The following is a 19,173-nucleotide window of genomic DNA, read 5'->3' as shown; positions in this document are numbered from 1 at the left end:
CAACTGAGAAGGGGAAGGCTGTGGGTGGAACACGTTTTCTGGGGGAAAAGATCAAGGAATCACCCTTCTAGCATGAGGGAGATAAATGTCTAGCACATCTAAAAGATGAACAGGCAGTTTCATTGAGTGTGGAGTTGAGGGAAGAGGTCTACTAGAGATGTAAATTTGGGAGCGTTAGTCATTCTGCTGAATGTGGAAAGTCATCTAAGAATAGGGCTAAATATAATGAACTTAGCTATGCTTGTGGGTCTGCTGGCTATCCCAAAAATTTGAGTCCGTAATACAGCCAATTTGGAAGTCACTATGGCATGAACTATTTCTGTCCAACTCTCCTGAGTTCTCCTGAGTGATCCGAATTCAAGTCCATAAAATAGTGAATGCATTTTAAATATGTTTCTTGAAAATAATTCTCAAGTTTAAACAGAAAACAAAAAGAAATTCATAGAAACTCTGAAAGTTAAAAAAAAAGGTGGTCATCTAAAATCAACCACACTTTTTAACTTCCCCTGGAGAAGGGACAAAATCCATTGATGACCCCCCTCAAAAAGAGTTCTACTAAATTAACTAGAAAATGAATATTTTAATTTAACTCTAGTACAAATTAACTTTATGTAGCATCATAGCAGTTATTAACAGAAAGTGCTATATCAGGCACTGAGTTAAATCTTTACATATATTATCATCTTATTTAATCCTCAATCCTGTAAGATTGTACCCATTTCACATATGATGGGACCAATACTCAGAGGTTAAATATGTGAGCTCATATGGTTAATAAGTACCCATGCAGAGATCCAGCTCCAAAGCAAATGAGAACTACCTGCAAAATTCAAACAGCACAATTTAAAAATGAAATCTGAAGAGGGAAGTAACACATTTTATTTTCAAATAAAAGATAAAGCGTTTCTTTTAGAAAAGATGAAACGCATCTAACTTTCTGTAGTCAACAGATCTTTTGCAAAAGGTTGCTGTAATGTCATCTTCTTCCTCTTTAAACAGCAAACTAGCCCCCAACCCTGTGAGACTCATGATTCCCATTATAAATAGGACTTTTCTTGCTGACTGGTACTGATGACTGAATCAAAAAATGAGTAAGTAATCTGGTGTTCATTATCTGTACTTTTCAGATTTTATCTGAAGCCATGATTGGGTAAACTAAGGAAATGCACTGTCAATGATTTATTAAACATTTATTTCATGTTGTAAATTATATAATTCATTTTTTTTTTAAGATTTTATTTATTTATTTGACAGAGAGAAATCACAAGTAGTCGGAGAGGCAGGCAGAGAGAGAGAGAGGGTAGCAGGCTCCCTGCTGAGCAGAGAGCCCGATGCGGGACTCGATCCCAGGACCCTGAGATCATGACCTGAGCCGAAGGCAGCGGCTTAACCCACTGAGCCACCCAGGCGTCCCTATATAATTCATTTTTAAACAGTCTACATCGAAAATATTTTTTGAAACATCTTTCTCTTATGGTAAAGTGTACAGGGTAGCAGCCTGACATCAGCTTCAATTCTAGTAGGTAGTGTCCCCTCACAATTACACAGTGGAATGTAGCTTTTCTTCACATTTCTCTAGAAGTTCAAGTTGACACTGCTTACTAAAAACAGGACAGTATAAACACTTCCAGATTCTGCCTAAGGCCTTAGATTGACCTAAATAGTATTTAGGAGATTATAAAGATATATTCATTAGCCCTGCATTCATCAGCTGATCTGTGCACACACCATATGGCTGAAGGAACAGGAAAACAAGACGAAAGGCACAAAGGGACGTGGTGGGGACGTCTCGTACCTGTACACTAGGCGCGGCCAGAAGAGACAGAGAAGCAACACAATGGGACAGACAAGGAAAAGCTGCTGATGGGAACTGTTTTTTAACCGCTAACAGAATATTCATAGTTTTTATTTAGAAGGTACCTAACTTCTGAGATGACCAGGCTTCTGTGTATACAAACCAGATTAGATTTTTGTTCCCAAATAAAGTCAACCCCATGAATGCAAAATACAACAAAATCACTTAAGGGCTTGGGAGAAATTAGGACATCTTAGGAAATGAGAGGAGAAACCCCAAGTCTTGTGTGCACCCGATGTGTATGTATGCAAAAACCTTTCTCTGAGCGTTACATGAATGAGACTCACCAGTTTGCTTCAATTATTTGCTGCTAGCTATTCTCCTCTTTGAAAGAACACAGAATTTTACTCTCATGATGAGCTACTAATTCAAGATTAAAGTAATATCACTGGTTAAAAAAAAAAAAGTCTTTAGTTCATTTTACTTTTACTAAAGCCTCTCATAGACATATTGTCCACAAATGAAAACACAGCCTATAGCTTAGGCTCGATGACAGTCATGACGGGGCGCTTACAGAAACAGAACCGCAGGAAAGTTATGTGCTGGGGAGGAAATCAGAAAAAACTTAATTTATATTTAAATTTACCATTCTGTATATCAAGGGCCTATTGGCTGAACAGAACTGTATTCAATAATTCACATTCTATAACTTCACTCAACTAATGCAAAAAGCTAACTAGAAAGATTTATGGTTGAACACTGAACTCCTGAGGCTGGTATCACGTATCATTCCCTGATAGAGTGAGAATTCATCAACAGAGGACAGAAGAGCCAAATTGAGAGCTGGATTTTAAAATACCTTTCCCTGCTCTCTATAGAAGTAACACATTGTGTAGTGACCTAAAGAATATTTTGTGTTATTCGATTTTCCTTTCTGGGAAGACTACCACAGTCCAATGACTTTAAAAACCAAATTCCAAAACTCTACCGGAGAGCCTTATGAAGGGCAGCTGGGTCGTAAGGACAGGTCATCTTAGTCATGCCTGGGAAATGGATCAGCCATTGCCTCTCCACCACAGTTCAAGGGTAATGAAGGCCAACTATGAGGTTTACCGATCAGTACTAGCAACTTGAAGTGGATTTAATTGTACATACATACTTTTTTACACTTACACGTGGAAATGGGCCAGAGTGAGCAAAAACAACACTGGGGTGGGAGCAAAGGCAAGCCCGAATCAGCAGAACCTACAGCACCCCTTCAAAAACTCTTGTGAATTCCAGGACCTCAAGGTCAAATTTAAGTCAGCAGGACCAGAGCTGTTACTCCAAAACCTCTGAAAAGAAAGAACTAATAATAAAAACTGCAGCTGATTTTATGCACCAGGAATGAAATGTTACAACACATCTATCATTCACATGTGGGTTCATGTAATTTATCTTCAATTAGAATTATTATCTATTCAGCAGCTGAAGCCCAAGAACTGCTGATACACTGCAGATGAGAAAACATTTGCTGGTCTCTCGGCTCCGGCCTTCTCAAGCTAAATGACGCTCACACGGTATAGATCACTTGTTCTAGAAACCCGCCCTGGCTCCCTCATCCAGGAAGCTGTGCCAGCAGCACTTAGCATCTGCAACACGGCTCCATTCCCTCTTGCAGACTCCAGAGGCACGGCTGGGACCCTTTCGCTTTATCAGTTCTACAACTCGGTCCCAAATCCACATAAAAAACCTCACACCACCTTTTCACCCAGGTATTACTCTAGAGTGTGTTGTTATAGCTATTAAAAAAAAAAAAAAAAAGATATCTAAAATATTAGAACCCCAAATACCATAAACAACTTAAAAGTAACCTTTACAATATTGATAATTAAATTTTATGACGTCCAAGGAGATCAAGCTAGGGTTAGAGTATTTTAACTTACGCACTGATGGGAGTGGTATCTGTCTGAGCTCGTATGTGACAGTTTACACCACCAAGTGACAGAGAAAAACACAACCCAGAAACCAAGGCCGCATTCTCAACTACAGTGTTTTTGAAAGCATGTTCAGTGGGATGTCAGGAAGTTTTTAGTTGAGAAAAGGGTTCCATGTTTGGATAAGGGCACACTTAAGTTGGTTTCCAAGGAATTCTCAGAGCCTTTAATGTGCTGATAGGCAGGTTTACAAAGGCCCAAAATGATCTGCCCACGGAATACTTTATCCCTGTGAGCATCTCGTAGGCACACCGCTCCAGTGAGCAGGTCTTGAGGACTATGGCTTTGGCATTTTTGGTGTATTCAAAAGCTTCGCTCATTCCTCAGGCTTGGAGGCATTAGTCTATTTCTTAAAACATAAACAACAAAAATTGTTACAGCCGGTAAGTCTGGAATATCAGACTGAGAAAGTGAGCGTGTTGGGGGAGGGGGGTGGCAAATACACCTGTTCATCCTACTACATCATTTTCACCTTCCTAGCAAAAACAGATCCCCAAATACCCAAGTTAACCATTCTTGATAATGGCTGTGCACAACACCTGAACTAACCAGTATGCAAAGCCTGCTTAGAGCAGAAACAGTGGGAGAAAGCTTTCACTGGCCCAAATGGAAAAATACACAAATGCCATATAATCTCAGGTTTAGAACAGGCAGCCCATCTTATCACTTAAGAATCTAACGCTGTATAATTTGGTAAAATTTACTGCTTTCTTCTTTGAAGCACTACTGAATAACGGAAGTTGCTGCAGGAAACTTTGCTTGAGGAGTTGGGTTAGGGTGGTATTTCTCCTTCTCAGCATTACTGAGATTTGGGGCTGTGTTCCAGAAAGCTGCTCACCCACTGTGGGATGTTGAGCAGCAGGACCCCTGGCCTCCAGCTCTAGATGTCAAGAGCACACCACAGGTCGTGAGCACTAAAAATGTCCCCAGGTGTTGCTTAGATATAAGCAAATCATCCCCAGCTGAGAACCACTAAGTGAAAGCTAAAGCTTATGCTGGACTCTGCTTCCCTAGGGAATGACCATTTCACAGGCAGACTGTGATTTACAGACACCAACATCTTGTAAATAGCAGTACTGGATCGTTCTCAATCCTCTGTGACCAGAAACAGAAGTCATTTGTGAATGGTAGAGAATGGTCAGGAGGAAACAGTTTACACATTTCCAAAAGAATTAGAAGTAATTTTACTTGTCACATTAGTAAGAATGATCTGAATCATAATGCTTAATTGACAAATATTCTAATAATTAGAAAAATCCTAATGGTAGTTTTATCTGCTAAGGAACATAGTAACTGAGGCAGTCTAAGAATAAAAAAACATAACAAGTCATCAGATGGCTAGCTCAGACCCGTCTGTACCTTGACCAAATATCCTCCATATCCTCCAAGACAATCTCAGTTCCGAAACCTCAAGCCCTATCTTTAAACTGCTTATTTGTACTGTAGCCTCATCACTTCTTTCAAGTAATCAAAAAGAAACCTTTCACATGTCATGAAGAATTCTGGGACGTGTCAAGAAGCACATTATCTAGTTTTAAAGCCATTTCTTCAATATCTACATCTTCAGTTTTGTTGTAATTTTCCATTGCAGATGCATTACTCTCTTTATTTTGTTCTTTTCTTACTGTCTTTAAACACTTGTCAAGTCTCTTCACGAACAAGTCCACATCCTGTGTCTTCATTCCAACGGCTGCTGCAGCGTTGAGGTAAGCACAAGGGTAATTATTTGTATGTGCCATAAAGCCTCGGAAGGTGTGGCCACTCACGGCTTGCACAGACCCAAGAGGCACAACCCTGAAAGGGAGAAGATTTAGCAATTTAATATGTCTCGTGGTGTTAACATAATATTACCCATAAACAACAGATATCAGTGTTACTAAGCCTTAGATCTACTGATAAAGAAATTAAAAGCAGCCATAAATCAGGGCCTATGAAAACAGACAGTGGCAGCCTTAAGATAAAATTATACAATACATGGCTAATCTCCGTAGAAGAGTGCTGCCTGGAGATGACCACTGACTTATCTTCCATTAAGAGCTATTACTTCTAGGAATCGCAAATACCTTTGCACCTTTTTCAAAGAGAAAAAAAAGAAAATTATTTCTGTTTTTGTACTAAATATGGAATCTGACTTCACATATATATACTTCAAATGGAATACTGAAATTTCTAAGTCAAACCACGTTGACGAATTGCTGTGTATCACTTACAACAATCAACAAACTGAAATTCCACCTATCTGATCCGTGCTGTGCAATGGAGGGTTTTAAAGCAAGGATCCAGAAAGAATTCTGTGACTGCTTACAGGGGGTGGTGGTCAGCATAAAGGGATATTTGGCGATGGCACGTGTACTCGGTAAGCTTGACTTCATTGGCATATTTGATATAAGCAGATTTCTAATGGTACTTTAAAAAAAAATAAGTCAATTAAATCATCCTAAACAAAAAGACAAATAGTGGCAACACTAAAAGCAAGGCCAAGAAAACCATTTTAGAAGCATCAAAACTATGCCATGAATGGATATAGTTCATCAAGGTAAAAGCTGAATTAATCTAAGATTTTTTCTTTTAAAAAGTTGTCCTTTGATGTGAAATCTCTAATCTCTGGTAGTCAGAGAGAAATTCTTTAATAAAGGCACGTAAAGAAGAGTACTTAGAGCAAGATATTTCTTCTCAAGTCCTTTTTCTCTGACCTCATCAAATATAAAATGAAAAATGAAATGCATTTTTAAGACACGTACATGTAAGAGCAAAAAGTACATTTTTCAAAGGCAGTACTTAGACCAGAATTGCCTAACTTTTGGTTTAGGAAATGAGTTTTTCCTTAAAAATGTTTTCATCTGAATTTAGTAATGAAGATGACTTATCTCTAGCACCAAAATGTGACACCCCTGAAGATGATCTAACAAAGGAAAATAACGATAAAAATCTGTACGGAGGGATGATGAAACTTTGTTTCTGGATGTCCATGAAAACAGACAAGGTCCCTATCCTTCTGAGACTGCTTCAAGTGCAGGCCTTCTACACATGGGCTACCATAGCCCTACACACTCTCCACCTCATCGTTCCTTCACCCACGAGGAACACTCACACGGAGCTCAGCATATACTTGGGGTCAACCGTTTAGGAAAAATACTTTACAGTTAAGTTTTTGGAGATGTAAATAAGTCCAGGCCTCTTTCACACATACCTACCTGGCTCCAGAAACCTGTCTGGTAAAAAGCATTGAGCCAAGCTGAGTGACAGATCTGTCCTGGTGTTCACTTAGTGTCTTAAGTGTCATAGCTGAAAAAGAAAAAAAGGATCCCAATGCACCTTGGTTCACCAGCACAGAATCCCTCAAAAAATAAACACTTAATGAAGGAGACTCTACTTTTGTGTGTGTGTTAAAATACACATAACATAAAATTTACCATCTTAACCATTTTTAGGCATACAGCTCGGTGGCATTAAACACATTCACACTGTTGTGCAAATACCACCACCATCCACGCCCATAATTCTTTTCATCTTGTAAGACTGAAACACTGCACCTACTCAACAGTAACTCTTCATTCTCCTCCTGCCCATCCCCACCCTCCATAACCACCATCCTATTTTCTGTCTCTATGCTTCTGACTACTCTAAGTACCTCTGACAAAAGGATCATATACTTTTTTGTAACTGGCATGGAGACATTACTTTTTATTCATTGTCAAGTGGCATGATTTCATTTTAATGCACTAAATAAATGATAGTAAGGATCTGTTTCCCTATCAGACAAAAAGATGTTAATACAAATTAACACAGTAAGAATCAGAATAGAATTTCCCTATCACCCTTCTAAAGAGTGAACTTGCCAATTGAAAATGGAACACTGACATGATCAATATGGCAGTTTATTCGAATTCAACGGTGCTTTAAGAACATGTAAGATGAGAATGTGGGAAATTTTCAGTACATATGTGAGACTAAGTAAAATCAACTTCTGCATATGAAAAGGAGAATGATCTTTCTGATGTTACGTGAGTAAACTATATTCTCACCACTACTGCTTGCTACCATTTCCTGATAGGGTATACTAGATACTTGATAATCTCAACCATTTTTTTAAAAAGATTTTTAAAAACTTATTTGAGAAAGAGGGAGGGAGAGCAGTAGGGACAGGAGCAAAGGGAGAGGGACAAGCCGATTCTGCACTGAGCTCAGAGCCCAACATGGGGCTCAATCATGACCCTGAGATCATGACCTGAGCCTAAATCAAGAGTCCGATACTTAACAGATGGAACCACCCAGGTGCCCCTTAATCATTCTTTAACAATTTTGTATGTGAGGGGTCGTTGTCTCTATTTTATAGATAGGGGAAAGGAGGTTAGAGGTTAGTAAATGGCAGAACTGGGATTCAGACCATACCTTATCATCTTCTACAACATTTACATAAATTAGAAACCAGCCAAGGACTAATTAGGGCGGGTTTTATTATACATCAGTGGCAAATGGTTTTCCATGGAAGCCTATTCCTGAAATAGGCTTCAGTTACAAATGATTGAGTCCTTACTTTCCTTAGATACACATAAAATATAAAGTTGGGGAACTGTCATTCACAAAAAGGATAATGAGGAAACGTGGAAGTTAAATGCATAAAAGTCAACATTCATATTAACCGGTTTCATAGTCCTTGTACTACGTGACAAAAATATATAGTCCTTATACAAAGGAAATTATCATGAATACAGAGTTCTCTAACATAGTCAGGAAAACAATCACAGCATTAAAAACAACACAGATTTAATTTCTAATATTATAGTTTTTTGTTAACTGGTAGAAACTTTTTAAAATTTTTAGAGTTCTTACTAGTGACTAAATTATTTTGGTTAGAAGCAGGAGTTAAAGTATCATTTTCTGCATATGCATTATGATATTTAATATTGATTTGAATTTTTTTCAGTGTATCCTTTTTATCTCAAAAATACATTAAAGCATTTCAAAAGGCTAAACTTTTTCAATTTCCAAATTAATACTGTAATGAATTTAGAAATCATTGTAACCACAAAGAATTCATACTCTTTCTAGAAATACCAGCTCCCTGCTGGGGAGGGTTAAGAAGCAATGATTTTTTATTTTCCTTAAGAAAAATATATTACCTAAAGATATGGGATTGTGAGGTGTATACAACAGTCTTTCATTGTAGCATTCCGACAGCTTCTCTAGTTGGCTGGACAAATAGGAAAACATTTCCTGCAACAACAAAATGGTGCATTTTTTAAAAAATCAAATAAATGCTTACTGCAACTTGCCAGATTAAACAAGACAAAATGTGTTTGGTGTGATGTCTGTGCTGTAAATTAACTCATCTACATGCCCTACGAGCAATTCTTCCTTTGACACAACATAGTGAGATTCGAAGCTGCCACAATGATCAGAAACCACAGAATTTAGGTAAAGAAGGCAAAACCAGCATATATCCTGCTTTGGGGCTATTATGTATCTATCACAAATTCATCCTCTTTTCAGAACCTCCAGGGCGACCACTGGAGTCCAAGCAGCCATCAACCCGTTCGTTCCCTGGACCGCAGCAAAGATTCTAAATGATTTTTCTGCCAACTTCCCGGCCCTTCTCATCTATTCTACATGCACAGGCCCTATGCAGTCTTTGAAAAGCATAAATCAGATCATGTCCCTCCCAATGACTGACTCCCTTCTCTGTAAGTATTACCTAGAAGGTCCCAAATGAACTTGCCAGCCAACACAGCCAACTGAGCAACAGTCATTTCCCTACTTAGTAGAGCATCACAGCAGCCTCCTTTCCAACTGCTGAACATGTCAAGCTCCTTCTAGGGTCAGAACCTTGATGCCTGCTTTCCTTGAATGGGACCTCCCTTTATGACTTCCCTATTCATGTACTCCCATCTCCCTCCAACCACTACATATTCTGGGTTCTCCACTATACTAATCACAATCTGAAAATACCTCATGGACTTGCTTAAATGAATACTCCTTGTGACTACCTGCTCAAATGGGAAAACTTGAAAGCAGGGACTTGGTGTTCTTCACTGTTTTCCAAACACCAAGAAGAATGTGCCAGACTTTTAGTATGTGAGTAACTTGGGAAAAAGTACTTTAAAATGCATTTCCTTTAAATTGCACAAACTCAAAATTAACAATATCCTCAAATCAAAAGAATATAGCAACTAAAGATGAAAAACTGTATTCTTGGTCTTACTCTGGAAAATAAATAATATCTAATAGTAGAAAATAAAAATATTTTAGAAGTATAAAATTTCATGTACACATGTAAGTAGTTCAACAAAGTTTAATAAAATATTGTAAATAAATATTAAATTGTCAACTGTCTGACTGAAAATTATACTTTCTTCTAGTAAGCTCTTTATAAAGTGTTAAAATAAAAATCTGCCCAAATAAGTCTTTCCTGAAGAAGCCCATTTGCACTCACCTCCTCCCAGTTATAGTAAAAACACATAAAACTCTAGAGATACTCCAAAGATCCAATTACCAACAGAGCTGGACCCAAGCAGAGACAGTAGAAAAAGATATTTCTACTTCAGAGGCCACAAAAACTGCTTCAATTTTTTCTAAGGTAAAGTTAGATAGTCTGATCCTACGAAATCCATCTTTTGTTAAGTAAAGATTAAAAAGAGGAAAAGTTGTACCAAGTTTGTCAATTATTAATGAGTCTACTTAAGACCACAAACATTTTTTCCCTTGTCAACATGGTATATTTTATACTCTGACCTGAAAAAAATTTAAATAGTCATTCTTAAAATTTTAGACTATGTTGTAATATCAATGCTCTCATCAAGTCAGAACTGGGAAATCTTAGATCACTAAAATAAACTGATTTTTTTAAATGAAAAAGTTAACATCCATTACCTGTCATACCTAATGAAGCTACGAGGAAATGTTACTATTAGACGTAGTAAGCCTTTCTTTTTTAATAAAAAAAAGTGCTGAGAAATATTTAAGGAGGCAACTGTTATCACCACTTGCAAACTGTAAAAAGCTGTTTGGGGCATCTTTTCTTAGACATATAGAAAGGCCTTCCCTCTTATACTACTATTCTGACATTTACTTCAGAAGGTGAAGCAGTAAGATAATCAAATGGAATGCATAAATCAAGAGCTTTCCAGGCAACTGGAGTAATTTGTAATCTTTTAGTACTATACCAATGTTAATGACCAGTAGAACTTCTGGGTTTCATTTTATATTTTTAACAACTATAAAGTAATTAGATCACTAATTTAAATGCTCTGTATTATATAAAAAAGAAAAAAAAGCAGTAACATATTTTAATTTAGATATAAACTGCTGATTTTTCATCAACTATGTTACACACCAAAGTCTTAATCTGCATCTCTCTTAGTTTCAAATTCAACTTCTCATAAGCAGAAACAAATCTGATAGACAGGAAATGCCTTTTATAGACTCCTACATTTTCTACCCGAACAGTAACAGCAAAATACTTATTTCAGCGATGAGGACAAATCTAAAATACTATTCTAGTATGGCTGCCACAGTAATCACACTGTGGTCACACATAAGCTAAGAGAAGCCTGATGAGTAATTAATATGTACTTAATTTGTAGTTAGCTATTTCCAAAAAAAAAGAAGAAATGTTTCCTTAGTAACACCCCTAGAGGCTGTTTTTAAACTTACTGAGACACACATGCTATTAAAAAATTGAGATTTTCCTAATATTCCATTTCTAATACTTAAATCAGTTTTAACCGGTTCTAGCAATCACTTCCTAACGCCACTAGAATTCAGTTTTAACTGCAGCTAACATCTTAAGACTACAAACATAATGCTAAGGTAAAATAAATCTTACTTATCACTAGTATGGGAGTAATTAGACAAAAAAGAAAATATTTGTGAGTCAAGTTCACATCCATCTACAAATACTCTGTGTAAAAGGTAATGATAGGTAATTCAATAAGCAAAGAAGCTTAAATACCTTAAAGCACAAGATACTGAATCCTATAACATTTGACAGTTTAAGGTCCTAAATGTCTCCCATTAATATCACTACATTTAAAAAATATCGTTTAGGAGATTGTACCACTATTTCCTACACTACTACTTAGCTAAGCAGTTTTTTCCTGATATATTAAAGGTACTACAAAACCTGCACTACTTTTTTTTTTTTTTTTTGCCACAGTTAAATCTATAACTGACATTTATTATAAAATACTTCTGTAAAGGGAGAAATTTATAAGCACCCAAAGCAAATGTATATAGAAAGATCTTACTTAAAAGAAATGAAATATTATTGATTTTCTATGTCTTTTGTGCTATATTTAACTTAATTTTAAAAGACTCTTCGCTAGAGATAAACTGAACTGCATACCTGAATGCTAATGTCAGCTATATTTCTAGAATAAAAATACAAAACTTTACACCATAGTTCAGGATGTTAATGGACGGGAAGTTGAATTATATTAAGCATTATCTCTCACATGGCCTTTCGTAAACTGATTTGCAGTCGCGAAGCCCAACATTTAGCCTATCCCTCCCCATAGCCCCCAATGTGCATAATTCACAAAATTTTAAGGGAAAATGTCCTATGTAATCGTGTTTTCTGAAACATACTGTTTCATGTTACAAGAGCAGACGAAAAGAGAACTTTGCAAATTATTATAGGATGTCTTACAAGGTCGGTAATAAATCAGAAGGGAAACCTAACAAGTGGTCTAACATGTTCACAATACCATGCAAGGGCAGATGGACAAGAGCCTGTGGGTACGGATCCATGCAGACCGAGGTCCGTAGGTGTGGATACCAGTACTAAATGCAGCACACGGTTCCACCTGCGGCCTTCCGAAAGAACCTGGGCATTCTCGGCCGGCTGTGCAGCTCAGGCAAAAGTGCGGCTTCCACACACTCTTCTGTCAAGACCCCACAGCCAGGCCCAAAATGAGATGCTTCTGTTGACATCAACAACTCCACTTTCAGGGTGAAATCTACTCATGTTTCCAAACTTAGCTTTGTTACAGAATAGTGTTTGCAGCTGTATGTCTGATGTTCTTCTAGAAGTTAGCTTGTCTTCCAGAGCCTCTGCTAACAAATGCTAGCCACTGGAGCAGCCATCTGCTGTCATTCCTCTTCTGTACTCGGCCAATTCAGCAGGTATTTGCAACAATGAATGATTATCTGCTTGCCCTGTTCAGCAAAGCACTCTTTTAAAGGAAAGCTAAGCAGAATGATGGCATTCTCTGGAAGCAAAGAGAAGTCAGGAGAAACTTCTAAGACTGCTCTTTCTTTCTGCTGAGAGAAACTCCTAGAAATAGTGTCTTAAATTTTAACCCCTTTTCTTAAAGGCCTCTTCAGTTAAATTTATGGCCATTTCTCCCCTGGTGAAGATGTGTGACTCGGCAAGAGGCTAAGGGCAGAGGTTCAATTCACACACACAGTTCCACTCTCTCTGATCCTTTCACCCTTCAAAAAAGAAGACTTGAGAAGGAATGGCTTCAAGCTGAGTTCTTGTCTGCCTCTACTGTGAAAAGATAAAGCCCTTTCTGAAGAGATATACTAGATGAAATAACCTCTAAAAATATCATTGTGGTGAATAAGGGCACAGGAAAAAAAATCCTAAGTTTTCTTTTAACACTCCTTTTTTTAGTACGCAATAACACCGATAATATGAAAAGGAGCTCTCAGTGATGGTATATAAATAGCTCTGGCTGAAGCAAAATAGCTTTACCTCAGCTTCTCCAGAGCTGAACCGATAAACTATCACGATTAAATTTTCACAGTTCAAAAGCAAGTCCATTTAAACAAAAGAGGCCCTTACTTCTTCAACAAATCCAATAAAAAAACAATATTTATGCTACATATATGCAATTAGGGTTTATCGAGGACATCCACGTTTTTCAAGGAAAAGATCTGCCTGTTGAATGAAGTTGTTAAAGAGTAAACTTTAGTCACTTACAATGACAGAGTTCTCAAAGGAGCACTTCGATCCTTTGAAGATTACTTCAGGTAGTCTCTAAGTAAATTCTATACAAAGAATTTTTAAATAAAATCAATTAATATATTAGAGCCTTTGGGGTTTTACATACCTCCAGTAGCTAAGAACAGAGAGTCACGAGATCATAATTTTTAGGGCACCAATGCCTAGCCCAGAGCGGGAAAGCCCTCCCTCAATGCTGGACGAGTGAGCGGAAGCAGCTAGAAGAGGGTGATGAGACACAAAGCGCAGAGGCTTTAGAATCACGCAGACCTGGTTTCAGGGGCAGTTCTGGCACTTTTTGTGCTCTTTGGATAAGTACTTAATGTCTCTGCGGCTCAATTTCATCTGTAAAATGGGGGTAATACCTACCTCATAAACTTGCTTTAAGTAGCACATTAAATAATAAATATAATAAACCTCACAGAGCTCCTCGCACACAGCAAACATTCATAAAAATGCTGACTTCCCACCCACCGACTTTTCCCTCCTAGAAGAGTTTCCAGATAAAATAACATTAGTGGGGCGTCTGGGGTGGCGCAGTCAGGTGAGCATCCAACTCTTTGTTTCAGCTCAGGTCATGATCTCAGGGTCGGGAGTTTGAGCCCTGCCTAGGGCTCTGTGCTCAGTTCAGAGTCTGCTCAGATTCTTTCTCGTTCTCCTCTGCCCCCCAACCTCATACTCGCACTCGCTCGCTTGCTCTCTCTCAAATAAGTAAATAAATCTTTTTAAAAATAACTAAAAAATAGTAACTAACATTAGCTGGCAGGACCCTTACAGACATGTGCTAATACCCTGTAGCTACAATCCTATTCTTGTCCTATCCCTGTGAATTCAACTCTACTCCATCTAGAAAAAGGAAAAGAACAAAGTTCTGGATGTTACAAAGAGAGGCTACCCCTTGATATCTGAGATGGAGCCATCCGATTCATATATATCATCAGAACACAAAATCTGGCCCACAGAATATTTATACAATGATTAACAAAGTTCCCATGGGAAGCAAAGCCGGGCTACCTGCTGGATCTATTTACCAGTCAAGCTACATATTCTTACAGGTCCTTCCCAAAGCAGGTGGATTTTCTTTTTCATGCTAAGCAAAATTTACACACACATGGTTATCTGGAATTCCCTAAATGTATCTGAAAATTTTAAAGTCAAAACCTCAATGTCAAAAGTCAAAAGAACCATGGCATCATGGAAATTCTTAGATTCCGAAAAGATGACAGGGCACCCCTAAAATTAACAAGTCCAAAATCCCAAGGTAAGGAAATTCTCTTGGAAGAGAAGTACCTGCTAGTGAGGAAGACCTACTTCCAGAACTATAATACTGGTCACACACAACAGGTATCACCTTTTCAACTCACTTCTTTTCACAAATTTCCAACTATAACTATATAGAGAAATATTTCTATGACAACATCTAACTCATAATGTAAGTCAGGATCAAAAAGTTAATTTACTTTCTAATATCCAGAAAGATACTCATTCTGTGCAACATAAGAGACAACTATATGAAACTAAACCTAGGTGTTCCCAAATACCATCCATTAGTTCATTCCACCAACATCTGATGAGCATCTACTAATATCAAGCAAAGGACACGAAGAGTAGAGGGATGAATGCCAACTCCAAGGTGGACGCTAGTCTCCCAGACTACCTATAATCAAGGACAAAGTTTCATTTCAGAGACCTGATGGTGATTCTGGGGGGCATGCACCCAGATAATCAGCTTAATTTGTTAGTTCAATAAATTTAACTACAAAATCACTCAAGACCTGTTTTAGTTTATTAGAGCAAATATATAATAATATCAGTTATCATATACAGTTTCAATTCAAGAAAATAGGAAATATTAAATAGTATACTTGCTTGATATAATAAAAAGAGCATATAAAAAGTTTTAAAATTTCTATCTATATTATAAAGAATAATCTTTAAATGTCTAGCTTAAAACTTTATGTAATAGTCTTATCAGAGCTATTATAGATTCCAAAAATGAATTTTTAGCCAAATCTGCAGAGGGATCATTGTAAGGTAAAGAGCAGCCACAATGTAAGGCTGTATCTAGGATAATGGAAAAGATCAGAAATAAAGAGGTAACTAACAAGTTATATTGTTATTTGGGAGTTATATATTATATATTTGTTAGTTATATTGTTATAACTAACAAGTTATATTTGTTATTTGGGATATTTATACAGTCTGTCTCAAACTCCATAAAATATTATCAACCTATGTATTCAAATGCTAGGACACTGTTATGTTTCTTCTCCAACTTTCTGCGATAGATACAAGTGACCTGTGTGCCCCCCAAACAATGGGTTTCAAACTAGGATGTGCATCATATTCATCAGGGAAGTCTGTTACAAATGCAGGTGTTTGAGCCTCACTCCAGAGTGACTGACTCTGAATTTATCCCAAAGGAAAGCCAGTTTTATGAAGTTATCTAGAACAAACTCTCCAATAACTGGCATAGTACTTTGCTTTCTAGATTCAGTCTAAAGTACCCTTTAAGAGTTCGACAGTTATTTTAGCCATCCATTCGAGTTAATGATGACACCATAGGAGTCTAATAAATGGACGAGCTGTACTTCTGTAGAACAGATGTCTCTTCCTCAGGGAGGCCTTCCCCACCCCTGCTGGATCTGGGTTAGCTGCCACACACTCCCCTACCTTCTGCTTGTCCTTTTAATAATGCCGGACAGATTTTTAATTGTTTATTTAATATCTAGATTTCCCCTGACTATAATTTCCATGACGGTAGAGACTATGCAAGTCTCATTTGTGAATTTACCTTAGGGCCTATGCATAAACATTTCTCTGCCTGAATAAAAGAATGACAGGGTCCAACACTGCCAAAGTAATGTGAGAGCAGACTATAAAGGATCATGATGGCAGGCTAAGGAATATGGACTTTGTCTTGCTGGCAATCATAACCCAAAGCAGAAAAACTTGAAGAACTTTAAAATATTAATCTAGCACTATGCTATGCTATAACATAGCAAATTAGAGTAGACTAAAATTGGGGATTGGGAGAAGAACTGGTCAATTACTGTACGCATCTAGGTGTACTACAGTAAGGGTCGGAGCTACAAGTGGTGGCAGTGGAAGGGGAAAGGAGGAAACGTATGTTGAGAAACATTACAAAGGACTCAAGGGTGTAAGGGGAATCAAAATCAGTGTTAGAAATCTAGTTTATTTATTTATTTATTTTTTAAGATTCTATCGATTTGAGAGAGAGAGAGAAAGAGCAGGAGCAAGAGGGAGAGGGAGAAACAGACTCTCTGCTAAGCAGGGAGCCCGATGTGGGGCTCGATCCAAGGACCTAGGGATCATGACCAGAGCCAAAGGCAGACGTTTAACTGACTGAGCCACCCAGGCACCCCAGAAATCTAGTTTAAAACAGAAAAGGGAATTTGTTGGTTCATCTCACAGCCAAGTCTACAAGCAAGCATGTCTCGATCCAGAGACCCAAATGACTTTTAGCTCGTTTCCCTCTCGTATTCTCGAGTCCCAAGAAGGCTTTCTTGGCATGGCCAGAAATATGGCAGCTGAGTATTATCTCCTTATATATCTGCAAAGCAGCAAACCCTCTCTCTCTAAAGGACCTATCAAACCTGCTGGATGGAATCTACCTCTACATGCCCACCTGCAAACCAAGTTAGCCAGATCACATGCCCACTGCTCTGAACAGAGCAGGAAGGGGTGCTGTGATTGATAGTCTCGCTAGGATCACCTGGAGTCAGGGATGGGCCATTCCCAACAACAGTGATTCTGCACAAGGCAAATACGGTATATCCTTTCTAAAATATAACTGAGCTTTTTTGGCCAGGATCACTAAATTTATTCATTGTTTTTGCCTCCACTGGCTATTAGTAGACCTAAGTCTGCAGATTTATAGCTATATAAGATAAATATATAGCTACCAGGCCAGACTACTTATCCATGTAAGGAAAGAGCAGTAGAGTTTAGAGGTTAAGACAGTAGATCAAAGGCTCAACTGCCTAGCTTTGAACCCATGTCTCACAGTTTATCTCATACATGTTAGTTCTCTATCCTTTTACTTCCTATAAAAATGAGGATAATGGGAACACCTCACAAAAAAACCTGTGAGTTCAAACATCTTTTTCATAGTGAAACAATCAGTTATAGGAGAACTAAGGCCCACTGGCATCTAATACAACTAAGCTCTCATATAAACAATATAAACCCATGATAGTTTTGCTCATTTATAATCAGGCTTCATCTGTCATGTGGAAAAGGTTCCTTGGAACATTTATTGAGGTCTTCTCTTTGTAGCTACAATAATCTATGACCATGATGATTACCTTTGGGAGTATATCAAACCAGACTTTTATTCTAATCATTTGAAAATCTTTGTTAGGTTTATTGAGACATAATTTACATACAGCAAAATTTCAGAGGCCCAGTATGTAGGGGTCCACTTCTATGAATTTGGACCAACATGCACAGTTATGAAACTACTCCCATTGTCAAGATACAGCCCATCTTCCCATCCCATGAGTCCCTTCCCTCAACCCACAACTGTCCACCGCCGATTTTTTTCTCTGTCCTGATATTTTTTGCCTTTTCCAGAATGGCATATAAATGAAACCAAACAACATGAGGCCTTTTGAGTCTGGCTTATTTCATTTAGTATAATGAATTTGAGAGCCATTATTTTGTTGCTTATATCAGTAATTTATTCCTTTTTATTGCTGAGTATATACGCACCACAGTTTGTTTATACACCAGATGATGGACATTTGAGTTGTTTCCAGGGTTTGGCAATTATGAATAAAATCACTATGAACATTTATGTATAGGTTTTTGTACAGACATAAATTTTCATTTCCCTTGAGTGAATAGCTAGGAGTGGGAAGGCTACTTTATAATGGTGAGCATATGTTTAACTTTATAAAAGCCATGAAAGTGTTTTCCAAAGTTACTGTACCATTTGTGTTCTTACCAGCAATGTCTGAGAGTTCTCTACTTGCTTAAGCTCTTTGCCAGCATTTCGTATTGTCAGAGTTCTTTATATTAGCCCTGCTACTAGGTGAGTAGTGGTATCTCCCAGGTTTTCAGGGGCATTTCCCAAAGACCGAGGTTGAGCCTCTTTTCCTGTATCTCGTAAATCTTAAGAGATGTCCTCATAATACAAAGTAAGCAATTACTTTCCTATGGACTGAACTGGTGGGGGGAAAGGAATAACTAGAGGAAAGTAGGAACAAAATTTTTCAACTTCTGTTACATATTCATAAGGCTGTTGAGAGGATCTATCAGAAAAAACATAAAATACATAAATATATTATAAATCTCAGGGATTATAATTGCTACTAAATGTTAGAGATTTACACAAATACAAAAACTGTACCAGGGGCCTCTAGGTCTCCCAGATGGGAGATGAATAAAACATTTTAGTCTGACCCACCCTGCCAACACTGTCTCTGTCTACA

The 19,173-nt window shown here is 37.7% G+C and overlaps 1 protein-coding gene across 2 annotated transcripts in view; it reads right to left on the bottom strand.

Moving 5' to 3' along the window:
* Nucleotides 1–2,247: 2,247 nt before the first annotated feature.
* SEPSECS (Sep (O-phosphoserine) tRNA:Sec (selenocysteine) tRNA synthase) overlaps nt 2,248–19,173 on the bottom strand; it is a 34,462-nt gene continuing 17,536 nt past the window's right edge. For both annotated transcript variants that reach the window (XM_082728042.1, XM_082728043.1), the window contains exons 9-11: nt 8,895–8,988; nt 6,966–7,056; nt 2,248–5,565 (exon numbers count right to left, since the gene is read on the bottom strand). In XM_082728042.1, coding sequence (XP_082584168.1) covers nt 5,262–5,565; nt 6,966–7,056; nt 8,895–8,988 — 489 coding nt within the window. In that variant the 3' untranslated portion in view covers nt 2,248–5,261. The remainder of the gene's footprint in view (nt 5,566–6,965; nt 7,057–8,894; nt 8,989–19,173) is intronic.

The sequence above is a fragment of the Mustela nivalis genome (genome assembly GCF_964662115.1).
Source record: "Mustela nivalis genome assembly, chromosome: 4".
In the NCBI taxonomy this organism is placed as follows: Eukaryota; Metazoa; Chordata; class Mammalia; order Carnivora; family Mustelidae; genus Mustela; species Mustela nivalis.
The sequence above is the reverse complement of the archived record's forward strand: the minus strand, read 5'-3'. Positions and strand labels throughout refer to the sequence as shown.